Source organism: Colletotrichum fructicola (assembly GCF_000319635.2).
Source record: "Colletotrichum fructicola Nara gc5 chromosome Unknown KSG_Nara_v1_contig06, whole genome shotgun sequence".
NCBI lineage: Eukaryota > Fungi > Ascomycota > Sordariomycetes > Glomerellales > Glomerellaceae > Colletotrichum > Colletotrichum fructicola.
The window spans coordinates 1,383,254-1,404,513 of NW_027094056.1; the positions used below are offsets into that span (position 1 = coordinate 1,383,254).

Here is a 21,260-nt window from a genome sequence, read left to right on the forward strand (position 1 = left end):
TCGCGTAAAACTTCTTACGGGCAAGCTAGTCCGGGAAAGATAACCTGAATGAATACCCAAATAGCAAATTTATTATGTTGTGGCGTGATTTCTCTTTGGTACAGTCAACATAGTCATGTGCTACCTAATACCTTGGTGCTTGGTGGTCCAACTCTCCAAGATGAGTTCAACTTCATCGTCCAAGGAGTCAACGATATGACTTGGTGGAGATCGCGGGCTCCAACCCAGCTTTCTCCCATGCCCGAGAGTATACGTCGATCTGGTAGAGATTATCAGTTCGTGTGATGATGGAAGGAGGAATGAGCGACCTACTTTCCACCAACTTTGGACACCGCCGACGCCGGCTCTACATTCAACGCATCGGACATCTTCCTCAACGCTTCATCTGTGACGGGTGCGACTGTGTCATTGTCAATGACACCCCGTTTCGCCATTGCTTTGGCCACAGCTGCGTATATGTCATCCCAGCTGGCTGAGCCTGAGGAAGCTAGGTAGTAACCGAACTTCCCATGATCGGGGTTGGAGCCGTTCAAAATGGCTCTGGCCAGCGCGATGTAGAGCGACGTGTTGTCGGATATGTGGCACACCGGCCATGTCTACTCGAATAATTAGCCGGTAGAACAAAAGACGTTTGGTCCGCGACGCACCTGTCCTTCAGGCCCAATCCGGTACACGCGTCCTGCCCCTTTCGCTGCGGTGACCACATCCACCGTCTGGATGGAAATCGGGTTCCCAAAGCCCAATCCCTTGCCGTCTGGTGATGTTAGTGAACAAGTTGATCTTAAGATATTCAGTACTCACAGACAATACAGGGTGAAAAGAGGTACACCCTAACGTCAAACTTCTCGCCGGCATCAATTACTGCGCAATTGGTGGCTATAGCCTTTGGAACTCTCAGCAGGGGGTTTCAACACTTGGAATAGGAGCAACATACCACCTCAATCTCCTCAACTGGCGCCTTTTGGCCTCTCTGGATGTCATACAGATTGGGATCCGTGTCCAGAAGTGGCTTGTCTGTCGGCGCACCGGCATGCTCAGAAAACTGCTTCGTCCCTGTCGTCTGAATACCAGTTAGAAAGTAGTTCCAGATACTCAGCAAAGTAAATTACTTACGTAGACAAAGTGTACTTCTCGCCCAGTTGCTTTCTTAACTTCAGCAAGAGCCTTGATGAAGCTAACGGGTCGCTCGGCACGGTAGGCATCAATCAGGTAAAATACCACGGCGATGCCGTTGTCCACGACCAGATTCCTGATATCGCCTTCCTCAAGGCTACATCTGACAGGCTCAGCGCCGTAGAGCGACTTAACTGCGGCAGCTTGCGAGTCGGATCGCACCAGTGCGTACAGCTTGTCATAACCCTCAATGTTTGCACCCGCCCATGATGCAAGTAGCGATCCACCAAGATAGCCTGAGCCGCCGGTGACGGGTACGTTCGTCATTTTTGTCTCGAAAAAAAAGCAGATTAAGTTTAATGAAGCGAAATCCCAAACGCAATTGGCAAACACGGTTGCCCAAGCTGTCTTATACCAGAGATGCGAGCAGATGCGTCGTGATTGTTAATCAACTCATCGGAATCAAGATTTGTAATCAGACTTCTGGTTTGATCAGATTTGTTACAACAAAATGGTGGTCGTAGCTTGAAAGAAGACGTCAATGTTGTCATATTCTCCACACCACGTTAAGTAGGCTTCTTCGGCTTCTTAGATGGTAGTGAATAATCGAAGTCATGACTCAAAACGTACAAAATTGGTAAAAAAACGCCTAGATAACAATATCCTCTACCGGAATACATACCATTTGAAATTGCGTTTTTCAAACGGCGACAATGTTCTTATCTTGGGCTCAGCGTTACCTTAAGCACAGCCAAACCAAGCGATTGAAGACAACCACAAGGTATAACTATTCTCACGTACTGTGAGTGCAATTACATATAGAAGCAGAGAAAAGTGCAACAAGACACTATTGAGAACAGAAAATGCTCGAAACAAGTTCCCTTATCTCTTTCCCAGCCTCTGACGGTTGTGTGACGAGACGTCATTACGCGAAGCCATGCTACCTCCAGGCGTCTCTGTCGCGCAAGCCGTCGTGAACAGTGAATATCTCCTATAACTCAAATATCCCATGTTAATGGCAACTTGAAGAAGCGGCAAACAACACCTTCGGCTTAGCACCGCGCGCCTTCCTCTGTCTCTTCCCAGCATGATGCAGGAGAAGTCACACAACAACGACCATGTCCTCCTGACGAGCTTCAGGTGACTCGAAAAAGCTAACACCATCAATCAGGCCATATAACAAACTGTCATTGGACAGCGCATCAAACAGCTTCACCAAGAGCTTACAGACAAACTCTACCTTTTGCTCGTAAAGGTGTTCATGATCCTGGATGAATGGGTACCTCAGGATCTACGATACACCCTGCCCGGCTCAGCAACTGGGCAACAAAAATCGTGATCAATTTCAGTGGCGATGAGAATGGTTCTCCATATTTACTACATCAACAAGTCTCAATGAGGTCGGACCGAGTACCAAATCCCACGCAGTTCGCATAACGGAGACACGCCAAGACAGTCTTCAATAGATAACCCCTCTATATATCATGCCAGCAGTGTAAATTATAGTGGCGGAATACCAGAAGATCAGGGCAGTAGAATCACAGTCGACGACCCCTACGTATCGAGATAGAGATTGAATGAAGATTGCTCCGAGCATGAGAATGATTGGGCTGTCCAGTGTCAGAACGAAGCAGAGGACGTCGCAATTTCCAATTCATCCTGGGAATTACGGGAATTTGAGCCAAAAAGAGAGATTACTCACGTGTATCGGCTTTGCAGAAAGATCATGGCAAAATCTTGCTCTCTCTTTTTCGGGAGGGCTGGTGCAAGATTAGAGTGGGTCACCTTGCAATCCCTTGAAGGACCATCACGTTGGTTTTCCATGGCAGTCGTCCGATTCATGAAGTGATGTGACAATGACAAGGTTAGCTTGGGAGAAGGTTGAGCGTGAAGAGTTCAGCCAGGAAGGCTGCCGGAAACAAGGCAAGCTTTTTGGAATTGATGGAGAGGCTGGTGACCTGCCTCACTAAGGGCACTGTGTTGTAGTTCGTTGAATAAGCATTTAAGCCAAGATAATCGGCCGGTTCGGCACGCGATCGTGGCCACTTTGAGGAACCTTTGACCCGCAGATCTAAGGTTAATAATGGGGCTCGTGTACTTAAAAAGTAAGGCAACGGATATCCGGCAGCAAGCTTTTGGACTTTTGTACTTCTACGTCCCAGGCAACAAGAGCCAAGAGATGAGGCTGCCCGGCACAGCTTCCGAGCGTTTCTGATGGGTCCTCGTATCTTAGCTTCTGAAGGATGGGATCCTGTCTGCTCCATAACATGATCCATCCCAGGTGGGAGTTCAGTCTCCATCTATCCTGCGGCACGGCTACGCCCGATGCGCCACGGGCTTAACCTCATCGACGAGTAGCCAACCAAATGATCTGCAAACCGGAGATATGAAAATTCGAGCGAATTATTAGTTTGGAAAATGATAGACAAAATAAATACACTCTGGATGAGCTTATTCATGCTCTATTTGCTCTCAAGCCCCTTGCTGTAAATCGAGCTCAAAGTTGTGCATATTAGCTTAGCTTACCCAAGGATGCCAATGCTTGTGAACTCACCGTGGGAATACAAAGAGCTGCAGGATTCTACCAAATTGATATGCTATGAATGCATCACTGAACGGTGTTCCACTGACAAGGGTTTTCTGATTCTCATAGGCAGGAAACCGTCCTAGAACCTCCCCACTCCATTCACGATCTCGACCTCGACCTGGAATCAGCCGCAGCCGTTTATTCACCTCAAAACGGGAGCACAGTCACCTTCGTTAGCTCCAAAAGTTCCCTTGAACCTTCCCCAAATGGCTACATAGAGCAATGAAGGAGCTCAACCCTAGGCAGATAGGACTGGGGGCTCGAAATCGTGTACATCAAAAGTGTTAAGAGACACATCCGTGACGCCTCATAGCAGTGGCCCTTTCGTGATAATCGTGCTTTCGGCCCTGACTGCGGGAACAATAAAAGACGTATAAATTCAAGACATCGTCTTACAATCAATGTTCCCTCTCAGTCCAAGGCGAAGAATCTTACTAGCTTCACTTGGAGACGGATCACACCGCCAACTTCTACTGTCGCATCATTCCTGAGCTGAACAGCTTTGGGTTGAACTAAGAGAGCGTTGATATTTGTGGTGGAATGGCCAGCATGTTGTAAGTTGACGCTGGTGTTCCCGTACAGTTTGTGGACCATTTGTTTCATGCCGTGTCAATGATGCAGAGAACAGAGAGACTGGCGAACTTGGCAGCGAAGATGCCCCCTTACCTTTGTGTATCTAGATGAAATTCATGTTCAGGAAGTTTCAAGCCAACCCAGTAGGGGGGTTCACAGTAGGGGAAAAAGCATTAAAAGCACCTCGGTCAGTGATGAGTTCAGTAGCTTCGCAGCACGAGTAAACCAACTGTGTCTAGATGAACGAGGAAACAACACTATCACCTCTACCGCCCGGATTGGGCGTTGCTCTTATTTCAGCTTCACTGTCATCATGTTTTGGCCGCTTATTAATCGGGCGATTCGGAATTCCGGGCGTCGTGCATTGACACCATGAGCACCCCAAGAGTGGGTTGCGTTCTTCTTTGACGGACAATCGGAATTGCGAGCCTCCTATTCGGCCTCCTCAGTGCCCATGTCGACCAAAATCATTGAGGCGGCCGCCCGGAGACACACGGAGCAACTTGTCGAGTAAAACCAAGAACAACTCACATCATAAGATCTTGGAGGCTGTCGGTTAGCTCCTAACTCCCCGACGAACACCCAAATCGCATGTGCTGAAGAATGTATTTAACAACGACTCAATTCGAAGGAATACGGAAACCACTGGGTTCAAGGCATTTCCCAAGTTTCCGATTATCATTTGCGATCACCAAAACTCGTTGTCTAAATCACTGAAAATATGCATTTGCCATTCGACCACAACATAAGTCAAGACGGCTACAAATGGATTGCCAAAGCAGTCGACTCCCTCGACCCCGAAACCGACTACGAACTCATCTGGCGCCTAACATCGAGCTACCACCTCTCAGACTTTACCAACAACCTAATCTACACCCTCACCTTCCCAAATTTCGTCGTATCAAGCCATGGATCTCCACCTGTCTGGCGTTCAGATGGCGGTAAAGTAGTCCACAAAGCGAGCGATCGCGTCGACAGGACGGAGCACTACAACATGGCCTGGTGGTACTACGGGCCCAGCGACCAACGCTGTCGAGATGCAGTTGATAGGATCAACCAACTGCATGCAGGGCTAGCGAACCGATACCCAGACACCTTCACCCACAACGAAGACTACGTGTACACGCTCACCTTCAGCGCTGTGCTCATGCACCGTCTCCGACTACGCCTGGGGCTCTCAGGCTTCACTGAGAAGCAGAAGATTGCAGCCCATCACTTCTGGCGGGACATGATGCCGCTGTTCAAGCTTGAAGGCAACGGCGTGCAAATCACTGGCTTTCCAGACGACTTCGAGGGCTGCATTACGTTCTGCGAGGCCTATGAGAACACTCTTCGTGAATATGATGAGAGAGCGCGCTATGTTGGACTGTCGATTTTCAACCTCTTTGCATATCGGTACTTTCCTCCGGGGCTGCGGTGGTTCGGCATGGCTTTCCCCGTGCGCTGTCGCTACCGACGACGTTGGAGTACTTCCGCATCGAGCCGGCCAATGCAGTACTTGGAGCGGTCATAGTGTTCATCGTGAGGACAGTCTTTCTCATCTTAGAGGTCTTGCTACCTGATCCTAAAGTACCCTTCTTCGAGCAACTGGAGACCTTACCGGAGGTGGAAGTGAAGAAGCGCAAGGAGGAGAGCAGGACGCTGGATAAATCATACGAGGCATTCATCAAGGAGAAGATGAGCGGCCCAGGGTGCCCATTCAGCGCGAAGATGCAGTAAGAGAGAAGTGCGGAAGCCCAGTTTGCAAGTGCTCGAAACAGCTTCGCTCAAGTCTAATCTATCATAAGCGTTCTTTCTACCCGTGATTCTACACCAAGAATTGACTAAAGTCGTTAAACAATACTCTATATCCACTCCTTTGTTACTTCCTTCTTCAGCCAGGCTACCCAGCCCTCGTCCGCCAAAATAGATCTAACTCTTGCTTCTAACCACTCCGTGTTTCCCCAGAATCCCCAAGACGCCTGGAATCGGCACCAATCAACTAACGCCGTCTCCCAGTGGCGGACAAAAACATCCCAATCGTACTCCGATGGGCCCTTCCCTGAAGGTCTCTCCTTCAACAGTGTTTCCCGATACTGTTCCAGCAATGCTTTCTCTCCTTTATCCATGGGCAGCTGATCGGGTATATCCTCATGCTGCGTGAGCATCTCAAGAGGTACTGAGCAGGTAAAGAGCTTGGCGAGGTCGCAGGTTCCGACGCCCAGTCCGGCGTATTGAAAGTCAAAGAAGGCAACCTTGTCGCCGGCCTGCGTGGTGAACAGGTTCTCAGACTTCACATCGCCATGGATGTAAGATTCGAACGGCCTTCCGGAGGGCGTGAGAAAGTCAGCTACCAACTCGGCGACGGACTTGGAAGAACCGTCGACAGGGTAGCAGAAAGCCGAGTTCCATTCGGAGTAGTCGTCCCGACACAAGGAGCCGTACTCTTTTCGCCTCGTCGCCAGGTAGGTGTATCCCCCGTTCAGCCACAGCTTGGGGTCTGCGGGTGCTTGACCAGAGTCTCTGCGTTTCTGCTCGTCCAGCGGCGGCAGAAGAAACCTGTCCAGGTCGTCTGGCAGCGATGCCCACGAACTGCTGTGATACTTAGCGAGCCAGTCTAGTGCAGCTCTGACTTGCAATCGGTTAAGGACCAGTCTCTTCTCGCCCGCGACGGGGAATTGAGGGCGAAGATCGGTGATAATGGTCGCCATCAAGGCCTCCAACTCGTTTGCGCGTGGCTTGCCCGTCATGTCTCGCGTCGAAGCAAGGCACTTCGCAACGGCAACTTCGTCGCTGAGTTTCGGGGCGATCTCCGAGTAGAAGTACTGCTCGACTTCGTAGCTGAGCATCTTGCGCAGGTGCCCCTCGTCCCCAGCTTTGGCGCGGGGCGGCGAGATGAGTTTGATAACGAGGCGATACGATCCTTGCGCGTCCGGCCGCAGCGCCGGCGAGATGGCGCTCGCGTCGAAGTTTCCATTGACAGCGTCACTCGGACGGGCGGTGATGGCGCAAATGTGACCGTAGCCGGCCCACAGCGTCTGGAGCTCGACGATGGAGACGAGGTCAAGGCCCAGCCAGGAGAGCATGATCTCTGCGACGCGTCGAGGCTCCTTGAGAGACGCCATGGTGAAGGAAACTGCTGCTGCGGCCAGAACGAGTTGGGTTGAATCGGTGCCGGTGTTCGGGAACGAGGTTGCTGCAACGAACTGGGTGAGGTTGGAGGCAGGGCAGGAGCCTCCGGCGAGGGCCGTGTCCATTTTGAGATTGTTTCCCCGGTGGGTCCGGTGACTTCAGCGGCTCACTCAGTGAGTGGGTTTTCATTCCACAGTGAGCTGGCTCACTCTGAGATTTTCAGTCTCATCTGAATGCCTCACTTTGCTCGGGAATCATGAAGATTTGGATTTTCACCAGCCCCTTTCTCACGGACGAGCATTTGTAGTCATTAATCTTCTTAGGCAAATGCCGAGAAATAAGAAAACAATAACCTAATATCGTACTCAAGCCGTGGCTTACTCCAACTCCTTGGCAGTTTCACTGGATTGACGGACATCTTACCACGGTAGATAGTGGGGCCAGCTGGCAACGGCTGGAGTCTTCATCGTTCGCCACAAGAAAATCGGAGCTTGGACACCATTTTCTCTCGAGGCGTCAACGTGAGAACGACATTCACCTCGCCTACAAGACTCGGAACCTTGACGCAGGTGATCGACGTAAACGAGCCTCAGTGTGTTGAAACAGAGATATCCAATCAATTCACCGACACAGTAAGCAGTCACTCCGGAGGCCATCAGGGTGCCGAAGACCCACCCACGAAGCCGCCATTTAATACTGAGATGCTCTTTCCACTTTCTCACACATTACTCTGATAACACCTGCTCAACTCATTTCTCATACATTGTATTGAATTTTTCTGTCATGGGAAGACTTCAACCTTCAGTCGGCCAGCCGCCGGCGAGCTTCCGGAAAGCCGCCCGGGCTAAGAAGGCCAAGGTCACACTCAACCAGCTCATCCCATCTCTCCTTCCCACACACCCCCGCGCTCGCAGGGGAATCGAAGCCGCAGAGCTCATCATTGAGCCAAAACCAGCGAAGAAGCAGCTGGAGCCCTCGAAAGATGGTTCAGCCAGGCCACTTGAAGCTGACTCCCCACCAAGTGTTGTCCTTCGCGTGGCGGATACTCTCACGGCAGCTCACTCCCTCATATCTGACCAACCAGGTGAGGGCCGGGTCGCCATTCTCAACATGGCTTCACCGCTTACGCCTGGAGGCGGGTTCATCAATGGAGCGGGGAGCCAGGAGGAGTCACTCTGCATGAGATGTACCTTGCTTCCATCCCTCAAGGATGAGTGGTACCGGCTCCCAGAGCTTGGCGCGATATACACTCCCGACGTTCTGGTTTTCCGAGGTGAAAACTCCGATGAAGTGCTGGAGAAGAAGGAACGCTGGTTCGTCGACTGCATTAGTGCTGCGATGCTGCGGAATCCAGAGACAGATCGAGACGAGTCAACGGGATTCAGCCACTACGTCAATGACACGGACCGCCAACTCACTCTGGAGAAGATGAAGATGGTTTTACGTATTTGTCAGGCCAAGGGTGTGAAGAAGGTGGTTCTCGGGGCTTGGGGTTGCGGCGCCTTTGGCAATCCAGTCGGGGAGGTTGCTTCGGCTTGGAAGAAGGTGCTCCTCCCTCGAAATGACAACAAGGGAAAGAAGAAGGGCAACAAGGAAACTTGGATTGACATCGATAAAGTCGTTTTTGCCATCAAGGACGCCGGTATGGCAGATGCATTTGAAGCGGCGTTTGGCAAGGGGTTGACGAGGGAAGAAGCCGACGAATCAGGGGACGAGGATGAGAGTGAAGTCGACCCTGAAGAGGCGAATAGGGCTGAGCTTCGGGAGCGGATACATGGATTGGAAGAGCGCATCGAAAAGACCGCCAACCCACAGCTCAAAGAAGGATTAAGGGGGATACTTGCGGGGCTGGTAGGCCAACTGCCTCCACAGGAGAAAGGGAACGCAGCCGACGAGGTCTCCGAAGAGGAGTCCGAAGAGGAGTCCGAAGAGGAGTCCGAAGAGGAAGAAGATTAACTTACTAACACGTTCAGTGAAATAATTGCAGAATATCTCCAAGATACAATACTACCTAGGTGCATGAAGAGTCTCATTCCGAGGGCCACGGCCTCCTTCGGTGGCATGCGCAAATCATCTTGCTTCTGGCTCCGTGCTTTCTGAAAGGCCTCGGCTAGCTTACCTCAAACGTCTCAAAAGAATCGAGCGACAAGTTGAATGATCGTCCTCTGCTTATGGATACTTCCGTCGGAGTCGGCGGGCAGCTCAGGCGAACAGCAAAATGTCCGATACCCGAATTTCCGAGGCTTAAATCACGAGCATAAGTTGGGCATAGTCATGTCTTCATAAAGAACACAGAATCTCCAAATATTTGCGCGTTGAGCAACTTTCTCGTACCAACTTTCCTGAATTGTCCCCAAAAAGCCATTAGAGCCGCGCCTTAAACCGACTCGTTCGGGGGCCGGTATTCTCTCCGGAGCTGTTGTGGGTCACATTGCCGAAGCCTTCGGTGCGGCCCCGGCCCCAACTCCGGCCCGAGTGTCGCAACAGGGTTTGCTGGCCGAACGGCGAAATATGAGTGGATCGGTTTCGGCATACAAGACGTTGCGCGAGTAAGGCTCTGTGGACTTCGTCGCTTCAATTACGGTCTTCAGTAAAAGCCGACCATATAGCTGATGCCCAGCCCATGTGCCAGACCCGACTGAAACGCCCACTTGCCTAGGTACTGACCAGAAAGAATTCGAACCTTCGGCAAACTTTTCAGCAATTAGCTCCTCCCGCTTCCAGACGACTGCCATCCGAACTTCCTCCCTCTCCCGCGCGCATCTCCTTCGTAAACCTCTCACGATGGCGACCGCCCCGACGACCTTTCCTCAGTTCTCGAGCCTCCCCACGGAGCTCCGCCGTTCTATCTGGGAAGAAGCGGTGGCTGGCCCATCAATGCACGTCGTTGATGTTTGCTTTCCATCGCGTCGAGGTAATAGCCGCAGCAGACGTGCTTTTCAGGGGTTAACCCTTGCAGCCAATCATCACCCTCCGCGAGAAGCCTCTTCTTGGAGCAGGCACGAGTACATCGCCTTCCTCGACAGTGTACCAAGGATTCAAGATGAAGACAGCCGACCAACCATGACATGGCCGCGGCGAAGTACGCGAGACCCTAGTATGTATCTTCACAGAAGGTTCCAGCGCCAGGCCTGTCATGAGGCGGCATCGGTGTCGTCTCTCAAAGCTGCAAACATCAACACCGTCTACTTCCCTGGCCAAGCCAGAAAGTTCGAGTATGACAACGATCGAGACGTGCTGCATCTCCGTTTTTCCAGCCAGTACAACGCCGAGTATGTCGAGCAGACGAGTTCATCGCATGGCAGTCCCCATTTCAGCAGTATAGCCGAAGCTCTTGAGGCTCACTGGAGTACAGAGATGGCGCTCACTGTGTGGCAGGCACGACGCATAGCCATCGATGTTAGAGAGACATCGATGCCCTTGAGTCTAGTCGAGATTGAGTATTTGGCATCTTGTATTCAGAAAGGCTTGGAATGCATTTACCTGATAGACGATGCTGAGGAAAAGGGTAGTAAGAATGGACCAGAGCATCTCAATGCGTCGAGTCTTCAACAGAGAGGGAGGCTTTATCGCTTACTGCATAGCAGACAGCTGAAGCAAAACGTCGCAAGAGAGGCCGACGTTTTTCAGGGCGTCGGGAAAACGTACCGAGAGGTCTTTGATTTTGAGAAACTTGGATGGACTGAGGCTCATCCTGCATTTGGCTTTGCATGTCGCCTCTCGGCGTCAATTGATGCACAACAGTATGACGGTGGCGAGGAAGTCTTTCATGGAGTCAGGGTATTACTAGCAGAAGATGACTATGTATAGAAACTTGGAGAGCGTTACAAGATAATCACGAATTCAGCAAGGGTCAATGATCAAGCAAGAAATCACTGATCTTCTTAAGCTAATGCTACTTAGCCTCATTACACAACTTTCACGGTCAGGATCCGCGTCCTTGCATGTTCATTCCAGATGCACATGCCCCTCCTCAGACAATGACTAGAAGAGTGACGTGAGCGACGGGTGAGAGTCGCGTGGATCACCAAAGTCTAGAGACCAGCTCAGAGTTGACAAGAGCTCACGTAGTCTCGGCTGTATGGGTATGGTGAGTTCAAGGGTTTCCTTCATTGCTTCTTCTGACCCAATACGTCTATTTCACGAGACTGAAGGTTGATTCAAATCTACCTACATACGTGGTTGGTAGACTATGTACCAAGGCTGAGCTAAGCCACAGGCTTCTAGACCCTCTTGCCAATTCATTTAGATGCTTTCGCCGCGCCGGCGTCCTTCTTCCTGACATCATAAAAGCCCAAACCCCAAGTTGAGAAAAACATGGCTACAGAAAGGCCCGTGGTGATATACATGGTTTTCTGGAAAGCGACGGCCCATGCCTTTACCACGTTGGGCAGGTCAGCAGCAGACACCTGGCTCCTGAAAGCGGTCGCGCCCGCTGTGAGAACGGCTTTTGGGTTCACGTTAGGTGCATGTATCTGGATTTGGTTGATGACGGTGTTATCGAAAACCGTGTTGCCAATACTGATGAGCACCGCACCGCCGACTCCTTGTACGAAAACAAGGATGGTGAGGGCGATGGCCACTAGTGTTGGTGGAAGCGCCGTTTGAACAGCCACAATAGCCTGGCTCGGAAGTAAGCGATCCAAATCTTTGAAGCTATGTTGGAGAACCTACCATCTGAAGTCCTAGACCTCTGCCACATCCGTATAGAATCTGATAACCAATCCATTTCCCCGCACCTGTGTCGGTAGACCAGGTAGTTATCAGACCTGCACCAATTGAGGTCAGAATGGCCGCAAATACTGCCCACGGGAGGTAGTAGCCCAGTTTGGAAACTGCTTCCTGTCAACGCATTGTTCTCTAAGAGTTCTGAACTGTTGATCCTCACCCATCATGCCTGAGAGAAGAGTCATGACAATGGACCCGATAATACTTGGCAACATGTGGATGCCACTCTCCATAGGGCTGTCGCCAAGAATACTCTGGAAGTAAATAGGGATGAAGTAAGTCGCGATATACGTTATTCCAAACAAGCAAGTATTCATTGCGGCTCCGCATGCCACGACCTTGTTCTTGAACATCTCAAGTGGCATGAGAGCATTCGCGCCAGCTCGGTACTCCCAGCCCATGAACAGAATCGTTGCTCCAGCAAAACCGCAGAAGAGCCCGATCACGATGGCGCTGCTCCAGGGGTATTCAGCACCACCGTAATGTAGCGCTAGAAGGAGCTGGACGATGGCCCCAATCAGGATCCCTGAGCCTACAACATCGAACTTCTTCAGGATGTTGCGGTCAGTGAGCACCGCCATGAACTTGGGTTTAGCCATTTGTTCAGGAATGTAGACCAATGCAAGCAGAATGCAAGCAAAACCTCCGATAGGGAGATTAATCCAGAAGCCTGTGATGTTTGTCAGAAACCGCTGGTCGTAGAGACGGGCGCTGCTTGATACTTACACCAGCGCCAATTGGTGTACTGTGTTAGCGAGCCACCAATGAGCGGGCCTGCAATCAGTCCGATTTGCGAGATCGCAAGCATGATGCCCATCATAGCGGGCCGCTGTTGAGCGGACACCATGCCGTAAATGATGATCATTGAGCCATTGAAAAGGCCAGATGCACCAATGCCAGCCACCGTTCGGCCCGCAATAAACTGAACTGATGATTGCGAGAGGGCGCAGATCAGTGAGCCAACCTCGAATATGACTAGGAACACGATGTATGTCCACTATTCATGTGAGCGCTGCTATGTAACAGTTGGGTACAACATCCCTCACCTTATTGCTGAAGTAAGTGAAGAACTTGCCGGTCAAAGGCTGCAAAGCCGACCTTTGGTGTGTGAGCAACAACGCCTAGTGGTTTGACCAACATGATGTTGCGGGTGACTTACACAGCTAATTGATAAGAACTCACGTACCAGCCAATATCTTTGACGGAGTGAAACTCGTTGGTAATTGTGGGAGTTGCCTGTATGCATCGTTAGCTATATACGAGTTGCTTAGATGCTGTCTGTATTTACGTACAGTTGAGAGGATTGCGTTGTCTAGATTAATCAATATGGCGCTGAGATTGAGGGCTGCCATTGCGAATAGCAGCTTGTAGCCTGTGACGTGCTTCGGCCCCTCGTCAACATCTTCTAGGGGGTCTTGCAGTTCCTTATCCACAGTCCCAGAATCATCGCCCGAAGTTGGCTCGATGTCTTCATTTCCGATGAATTTGGTGTCTTCTGTAAAAGAGCCACGTGACTCTAGCACATTGGGTGTGATATCACTGTTTTTGGGCTCCATTAGCTTTGAGGCGAACGATGAGATCCTGCGAGATGGATCTACAAAAATGGTGAGAACGGGTGGCTAGGCTGTGAGGGTTCAGTAGTGCAGTAGTACAGAACACCACAGCGCATCGTTAAAGTGGTAATACAGGCTTAATGTGCAGGCCTTAAGTCACCGAACATTCAAATCTTCGGGGATTAGATGCCCTGGAATCGGTACACATCGCTTAAGGTTTTGACCGACTCAGCAGGTGGTATCACTCTGTCTCGCGTGCCGCCGTACTGTCGATCATCATTGCAGAGTTCAGCATCCTCTGAAGGAAGGTACATGCCCTGGATAACATTACTTGTTCTAGAAGTCCCTTTGCCATGTGCAATTCATGCTCAGAGTCTATAGCCTCGAACCTACTGCACGGCGGTATCTTATAATACGGCACAAACAAGCTTATCCCGTCGGGTGTGCCAGCCGGCGGGTGTGCGAACAAGCTGCCATGAGGAAAGTCAATACTTCCCGCACTCACTATGGAAAGTTGAGCTTGAATCGCATAGAAAGAGCTATCCTCGCCGAGAGCCAGCCGAAGATCAGTTGGTTTTGTGTTGCATATATCTTGACAGTAATCTTGCACACAATCGGCGCGGTAATCTGCATTAACCGCCGTTGAAGGCTCCCAAACGGGAACAAGACCACACTGTACTCGGACCGCTTGGGCCGGTTGACGCCGCCGGTGATTTCTAGTACCCCCTTGTGCCCCTGTTTGGCAAGTCTACGTTGAATACAGCACCGCTCAGATGTGAATAGCAGTAGCAAGAAGACTAGGGCATGAGCACATGCAGAAAGATGCGCCGAGCTATTCCATTCTGTTATGTATGAAGCATCCTCCGGCACAGGAACGGTTCCCCCCACCCTGTCGTGAATTTGCCGTGAACTACAGTACCCCAAATCCTCGGTGAGTCAGCCACCGCCACCACTTCACCCAGTTTGCATTTTGGTTTCCAGCCGTTTGTAGTTTGTAGCTTGTATCATGTGTCAACTAGTGCACAGCGGAAACCTTTAGCAGAGCATCAGTGCATATTCTGGAAGTTATCCGCGCATGCCACCTCAGGCTTTCCGGGGTTCGTTTGATCTTAGTGTTAGTACCTGTACAGAGGAACCTTAACCATGATCGGACTCGCTTCAGTAGCCACCGAGAAGTCTCCTGGCCGACCTACCCCTCACTGAGGGGAGCGGGGAAACACAGCTTAGGGGACCTGAGTCGGAGCTAGGGGAGTATCGGTCCAGCAGTTGAATCGCGAGCAGCTTGTCGTGAGCAGAGAATTCGTGGTTCGCAGCACCACGTGCGTACCACGATGAAGAATAGGGCCGAATCCTCATTGCTGCTCATCACGTCAGACGGGCAAACGGTTGTTGGAACAAGCTTCGATTTTTCTGCTCAATGCAGCATGCCATTTAAACGTGCTTCGCCATCTTTGTTTGCTCTCGCTAATAAATCATGACAAAATTGTCAGCGCTCGACATCGATTGCGATGTCCCAGCTGCCCCCGTAGCAATCCAAGTTCTTCCCGAAACGCAGCAGCAGCACTTTCCATAGCTCTATTGTTGTCCTTGAACTCTCCCCAAAACACGCACCTGTCCGTTTCGCTGCCGGACAAAATCGCATCCAACGTCGGCTCGGTCTCTTCTGAGCTTGGCTGACGACCGCGGGGCTGGATTTGCTTTGGGGCATCCAGACCCCCGGAACCGACACTAATGTAGTGCTTTTCTGGGACGCCAAGCTGCACGCCAAGTGTGTTGAGCTTGTGCGTGACAACCTGCATCAGCACCAAGATCTTGAGGTCGTCATCCCCATCAAGAATCACGTCTTCCACTCGCAGGTCGTAGAGAAGCTCCGCGATGTTTTCTCCGCTTTGCAGACCAGAATAGACGGCAGCAAAAATCTGGCGAAATGCCTGGAAGATCTTGGCGTAACACGAGAGTAATAGCAACTTCGTCGGTCCGTCGAGAGCTAGCGGGGCTGTTCCGGATCCAGTGCGATCGTGCTTGGTAACGAGATTACTCAACGTCTGTGTATGTTGCAGAATATTTCGCAAGGTTGCCGTCGATCTGCCTTTCGCTCCTCCTGGTGAAGTCTCGGCTTTTTGCACAGGATTTGACGGGACCAGCTCGAATAGACACGAAGTAAGGCTAGCCACCTCACATGTCAAGGCCGCATTGAATGAGCTTTCCGGCGGCGGGGGCGGGTCACACTGCTTGTCCTCGATTGGCGGCTCTGGTTCTTTTGGTGGAGGTTCCGAATTGTCAGATGAGGACTCGAGAGATTCACCTGAGCTGCTTTGCTCCGATACTGAGTTGACAGAATTTGAGCCGTCGGAGCTCCAAGCCATCCAGTCCGTGGCAAGGTCAGATGCGAAGAAGTTCATCAGCTCTCCGTCATGAGCCAAGACCCCAGATAGTGGCGGACTCTCCAATCCGGACGCCATCTACATCAATCAGTATCGAATGAGGGCTGGGGAATTAGGGAAGTGCTCCTAGTGCTTCTACTGACCATTGCAGGATCTATTGGGGTGAGTCCTGTGTGATTCTCTTCCCATGAACCTCGCCTATCGCACGGCTCTTGCCATAGCGCCGGGGGGATGAACGAGATTCCCCTCGGATCAACCAGATGAAGTGAAGCTGACCCTGCCCTCCCCGCTCGCGATCTCGGCGGGCGACCAACGCGACGAGAATGATTCTTTCTGCATTGAACTCCTTTACGACTGCATCTCTCGCATGATGGATTCGGGCCCCCGGCGGCAGGCCAGTCGCATCGTAACTTCTGTGCTCGGCATCGCTCGCAGGCTAGGCTGTTCGTGCGTTTGGAAGGATCGGTGGAAGACATGGTGGTGAGGTGCTGTAGTTTAGTTCGCGTCTTTCGGCCGGATACGAGCAAGCTTCACGTTGGCTTCAATGTGACATGAGGAGGCGAAAGTGTACGCCAGATGACATGAGAGTAAATGCGCTAGCGAAAAAGAAGAATCCGAGGATGTCGGGCCATATACGATAATTAGACGTCCGCTGCACAGTGAGTTCAATGCTTGAGCTCGAAATCGGTAAAGTATGCGCTACTATCAGATCTAAGAAAAGATACTAATGCGACGATGTCTGCCCATCATCACATGGGTACGATACTCACTCACAAGGTACTCGGTCCCGGCATGTCAGTAGTTGCATGCGGGTGCTCAAAGCTGACTCGTGATAAGGTTAAGCGACCATTAATCTTCAAAAAGACAGCCAGCATCAACTGTAGCTGGCGAACTCTAATAACCTGTAGGACGCTGTCAACGACACAAGGTGAAGCGGAGGATACCGAAGCGTCAGTCGAGATGTTCTCAGGTGAGGGGTAGCTACATGTATTGAGGGGAGCATCTCACGGCCCTGTATCCCCGTGTCATGAAGGAACATGTTCTGGGTTACGCCTGATGGCATATTCACGGTAGGGATACTGTGCGAAGGATGCCCCTCAAAAGCAGTAGGGGTTACGTACAACAGAAACTCCCTCAAACTTTGAAGGCGACTTGCGTTGCAACGGGAAGCTGGCATCCTAGGTAGAGCTGGGTGAGGGCAGCGCGCAAAGCCTTGTTAAACCCAGCCCAGACCCTTAAGCCCCGTCTTTATTGCCACGGGAAAGGTGGGAGTTCCATGGAACACACGGCACTTTTCGCCATCCGCGTTCAGCCTCAGAAAGACGGAGCTCAGGCCACCAGGGGAGATACCGGTACTCGGACAGATACTCGGGTTGCGGAGCGTGGGGGATTTCCGGGGGTCGCGACCTGCCCCTTCGCGATCATAACATCGTGTCAGGGAGAAAGTAAGTCGCGGTTCCACTGTAAGTGAACAAGCTTTGTGGCAACATACGATTCCAGAGATCTCCTTGGTCGAAAGACTCAATCCATTTGTTTAACTACGGACCGACCTCTCAGCATGTAACAAACACCTGATTGCAACGTCAAGGGACATGGTCCAAGTTGCCAGCTCACGTTGCTGACAGCTAACACAACCGAAGCTTATGCTTTCGCGTTCCGAACTCTATTGTCACAACTGACTCGCTGTCCTCGCCGAATATCAGCCAACGCTCATCCCATTACTGGGTTAATTACATCGCAAGGCTGTCCACACCACACCCAGTACCATGCAGCTGGTAAAAGGTTCTTCTGTTAAACTTCATGTTTCGTTACTGCGAAGGCATCTACCCCTTTCAAAAGAAAGAAAACTACCCAAAGCAGTATTTTGTGGTGGCGGAAAACCCAAACCAATATTGAATCGCTTCATAATGAAGACTAGAACCCCAAATCAGCCAGCCAGGTCTCTGCACGCGCCTTCATTTGACCCATCATTCCAACACCATAGACCAGCCAGATCTTCCACCTTGCGAGCTCTTCCGGGAACTCCGCTTCTTCGGAGAAGGCACTTCCTAAGTATTGACACCCCCCGGTTTCACCTCCAAATACTCTGTTTGTGAATACCGCCAGACCTGTATCTCGGCCGAATGGCATTTGAACCTGAACATACTGGTGTTCCAACTCGAAGCGCCATTGCTTGCCGGCTGATGAAAACTCAACGATATGACCGGTCGAGCGTCCAGCAACTGAAGCTCGAGCCCCACGTCCATGCTGAGTTGCCAAGACTTTTACATAGTCTCCGTCCGGCGGTTCATTAATAGGCGGTCCGCTGGCTTGTGTTGAGACCAGCTTCTGTCCATTTTTGAACAATATAGCCGTGTAGTGAGGGGTCCTGCCGCCGACTCTCGACGTGGGCTCCCAGTAGAAGAACGAGTACGGACCGGCAGTTCCGCGGATAATGCGGAAGCCCCAGATGATCTTGAACCAGTTGTCAATGGCCCACAGATGAAAATGGCCGCCCATCCCGGAGTACGACACGGGCCCACCCCGGCGTCCCTTGATGGTCAAGTTACCCCGGACCTGGGCAGCAGGGACGGTGCCATGCATGTGGAGCCCCGCCGCCACCTGTGTTGAGCTTCGCGGCGACGCGTGTAATGTTCCGTCGGGGAAATGGCCCGGGGCCGAGCCGGCGAGGAGGAAGCTTCCGTGGAATTTGGGCGTCCTCACGGAAAAGGTGGTACTGGCTCCGATTTCCGTTTCTCTGGGGACGCGAAATTCGAATGAGTGGCTGTCAGACGTCCAGGTGCTGGCCACGAAATCCCCGCAGTCGTAGATGGAGGATTCGTCCACAAAAGCAAGCTCTTGGATCTTGGTGCCGTCTGCCAGCAAGGCGTAGAACTCAACATGAAGATTGCCTTGCCCAAAGAACGAATAGGAGGCATCTCGACCGAGAGAGAGGAAAATACCACTCGACCCGTTGTCAGACACACTATCAAAGACCCACTGCTCCCAGGAAGTTGAGTTGATGCCAGACAACTTGCCAATGGTGGGGTGCTCATCGTGCTTCCGTGGGCCAAAGTGCACATCTCCCGCTACCATCTCATCAGACCCAATTCGGTGCTCTTTGCATCCTTGTTTCCAATCTTGTAATTGGCTTTGGGATATCCCGCGGGAATCGTTGCTAGTATCATCGGCCAGGTGCTTCTGCTCTTGGAATCTGGATTCCGTCGATACGGTTGTGACAGCCTCGAAGAGGATCAGACCCCACAGCTTCAAACGAACCATCGTCTCAACGTTTCGAGCTTGAGTTACGACGTATTAAAATGACTCATTCGAACTTTAAACGGCAGTTGAAGAAAGCGGTGAGAACAATAGAGAGTAACAGATGACTAGGGGACATGCAGCAAAGGGTTCGAACATTAGAACAGGTCTTCCAATTGATATAACCCATACGGAATGGAAAGCATTACAGCTGAAGGGGTCAGCAATAACTCTAATTCAATGTCATAGCCAGAGTTTTAGGCTACATGTGGGCCACTTATTCGAACGGCCATACCGATCCAATAGGCCGCTGCATCCCGACCCCTCGGCCTCCAGACTGAAAGCCCCTGAGATTATAGCTACTCAACACATGATTGGAGGCTGAGAAGGTCACCCCTAATCGGCAATTATCATCAGTCGGATGTTTAGTACGAGAAATCTCGGGCCCGAATGCGACTGAGCAGCGCCACCCGAACAGTCTCGTGTTAGCCGACGTTACACTGCTTCAAGCAGTGAGTTGCTTCGATGTTATGAGTTTATGAGGGCTAGGTGCAACAGGCATTGGTAGCCAGGAGCTGATCACAGCATTTATCCAATTTCTACCTTCGAGCATCTGATCTCTCACGCAATGGGCTCACTTGGTGTTCCGAACTTGCCCGAAAGGCAACGCGCCATCATCCAAGCTCAAAGCCCGCCCGGAAAGCTGGTTCTTACCTCTGATCGACTTGTACCTAAACCAGCATCCGATGAAATTTTGGTTCGCGTCTATGCGGTTGCGGCTAATCCATCAGATTGGAAAATGTCCACGCAGTTTCCGTGCCCCGGGGCCGGATGCGGCATGGACTTTTCCGGAGTGGTGGTAGCGACCGGTCCCGGGCTTGATCCGGAATTAGGCATTGGAGTTGGTGATGCGGTTGCTGGAGCGGTTCATGGAGCCAATCCCATAGATCCTCAAGCCGGCTCATTTGCAGAGTATACTTGTGCTTTTGCAGATCTCACGTGGAAAGTCCCTCGGTCATTGTCCTTGACAGATGCTGCGGCAATCGGAGGCTGCTGTGTGGCTACGGTCGGGCTTGCCCTCTTCGCTGAGGATGCTCTGGGGCTCAAATTCGAGTTGAACCAGTCTTTTGAGAACTCCAAGCCACCTTTCGTGTTGATTTATGGAGGAAGTACTGCTTCAGGAACTATGGCGATCCAACTAGCTAAGCTGTGAGTCAATGAATCTAAGGCTTCCTGTTGAAATTAACGGCTGATTATGTCTTGCCCATCTAGCTGTGGCTTTCGTGTGATCGCAACCTGCTCACCGAAGAATGCGAACATGGTGTTATCATACGGAGCAGAGCACACATTTGACTACAATAGCGCATCTTGTGCAGCTGATATACGGTCTTACACCAAAAGTAGACTTCACTATGTCTTGGATACCATCGTGGACCCAAAGTCTATCGTAGTCGCGGACAAGGCCATGGGACGTTCTGGTGGTCGATACGCTGGGCTTGAGGCTCTGCCTGAAGACGTGCTTGGTGGCACTGGCAGCACTCGAAAGACGATCAAGTGGACGTATGTCATGGGTACCAGCATGATCGGCAGAGAGGAGGGTCTTACGGGGCCCTATTACAGCAAGCCACGGCCCGAGAAGCGTGCTTTTGGAAAGTGGTGGTTCCGTACTGTTGTCCAAGAACTCATGGATAAAGGGTTACTGAAGCCCCATCCAGTGAAGCTGATGGACGGGGGGCTAGAGGCTGTTCCTGGAGGAGTAAAGCTGCTGCAAGAGAAGGCAGTGAGTGGCGGAAAGCTGGTATATACAGTTCAGTAGACCATTCAAACGAATATTACAGTCAGCCTGCAGAAATTCTTCTTTCAATACCTAGTCTTTGAATTTTTTTGAGCTAAAGAATTCTACAACCTCTGTGACGGGGACCTGGCACAGCATTTATTATTCAAAAAATTCTTGACTCGATCCGATCAATTAAC

The 21,260-nt window shown here is 51.3% G+C and overlaps 8 protein-coding genes across 8 annotated transcripts; 3 read left to right on the forward strand and 5 right to left on the reverse strand.

Annotated features, from left to right (window-relative positions):
• Positions 1-308: 308 nt before the first annotated feature.
• On the reverse strand, positions 309-1,440 carry CGGC5_v010672 (uncharacterized protein; the record flags this gene model as incomplete). Its single annotated transcript, XM_032022703.1, has 5 exons — positions 309-596; positions 648-754; positions 802-883; positions 935-1,060; positions 1,114-1,440. The coding sequence occupies 5 exons, from the start codon at positions 1,438-1,440 to the stop codon at positions 309-311; spliced, it is 930 nt and encodes a 309-aa protein (XP_031880398.1).
• A 3,554-nt stretch (positions 1,441-4,994) lies between these two features.
• On the forward strand, positions 4,995-5,992 carry CGGC5_v010673 (uncharacterized protein; the record flags this gene model as incomplete). Its single annotated transcript, XM_032022702.2, has 2 exons — positions 4,995-5,739; positions 5,787-5,992. 2 exons carry the CDS (start codon positions 4,995-4,997, stop codon positions 5,990-5,992), a joined length of 951 nt encoding a protein of 316 aa, XP_031880399.2.
• Positions 5,993-6,117: 125 nt separating this feature from the next.
• CGGC5_v010674 (uncharacterized protein) lies at positions 6,118-7,509 on the reverse strand (the record flags this gene model as incomplete). Its single annotated transcript, XM_032022701.1, has 1 exon — positions 6,118-7,509. The coding sequence occupies one exon, from the start codon at positions 7,507-7,509 to the stop codon at positions 6,118-6,120; it is 1,392 nt and encodes a 463-aa protein (XP_031880400.1).
• Positions 7,510-8,167: 658 nt separating this feature from the next.
• On the forward strand, positions 8,168-9,340 carry CGGC5_v010675 (uncharacterized protein; the record flags this gene model as incomplete). The annotated part of the gene is made up of 1 exon (XM_032022697.1): positions 8,168-9,340. One exon carries the CDS (start codon positions 8,168-8,170, stop codon positions 9,338-9,340), a length of 1,173 nt encoding a protein of 390 aa, XP_031880357.1.
• Positions 9,341-11,625: 2,285 nt separating this feature from the next.
• On the reverse strand, positions 11,626-13,668 carry mlcE-0 (Efflux pump mlcE; the record flags this gene model as incomplete). Its single annotated transcript, XM_066152400.1, has 7 exons — positions 11,626-12,006; positions 12,059-12,153; positions 12,273-12,782; positions 12,839-13,109; positions 13,159-13,210; positions 13,299-13,348; positions 13,405-13,668. 7 exons carry the CDS (start codon positions 13,666-13,668, stop codon positions 11,626-11,628), a joined length of 1,623 nt encoding a protein of 540 aa, XP_066008094.1.
• Positions 13,669-15,151: 1,483 nt separating this feature from the next.
• Positions 15,152-16,195, reverse strand: ccsR-0 (Cytochalasin cluster regulator ccsR; the record flags this gene model as incomplete). The annotated part of the gene is made up of 3 exons (XM_032022695.1): positions 15,152-15,182; positions 15,277-16,127; positions 16,193-16,195. The coding sequence occupies 3 exons, from the start codon at positions 16,193-16,195 to the stop codon at positions 15,152-15,154; spliced, it is 885 nt and encodes a 294-aa protein (XP_031880350.1).
• A 1,768-nt stretch (positions 16,196-17,963) lies between these two features.
• Positions 17,964-19,310, reverse strand: ccsF-0 (Diels-Alderase ccsF; the record flags this gene model as incomplete). The annotated part of the gene is made up of 1 exon (XM_032022694.1): positions 17,964-19,310. One exon carries the CDS (start codon positions 19,308-19,310, stop codon positions 17,964-17,966), a length of 1,347 nt encoding a protein of 448 aa, XP_031880349.1.
• A 604-nt stretch (positions 19,311-19,914) lies between these two features.
• ccsC-0 (Trans-enoyl reductase ccsC) lies at positions 19,915-21,102 on the forward strand (the record flags this gene model as incomplete). The annotated part of the gene is made up of 2 exons (XM_032022693.2): positions 19,915-20,495; positions 20,691-21,102. The coding sequence occupies 2 exons, from the start codon at positions 19,915-19,917 to the stop codon at positions 21,100-21,102; spliced, it is 993 nt and encodes a 330-aa protein (XP_031880352.2).
• Positions 21,103-21,260: the final 158 nt, after the last annotated feature.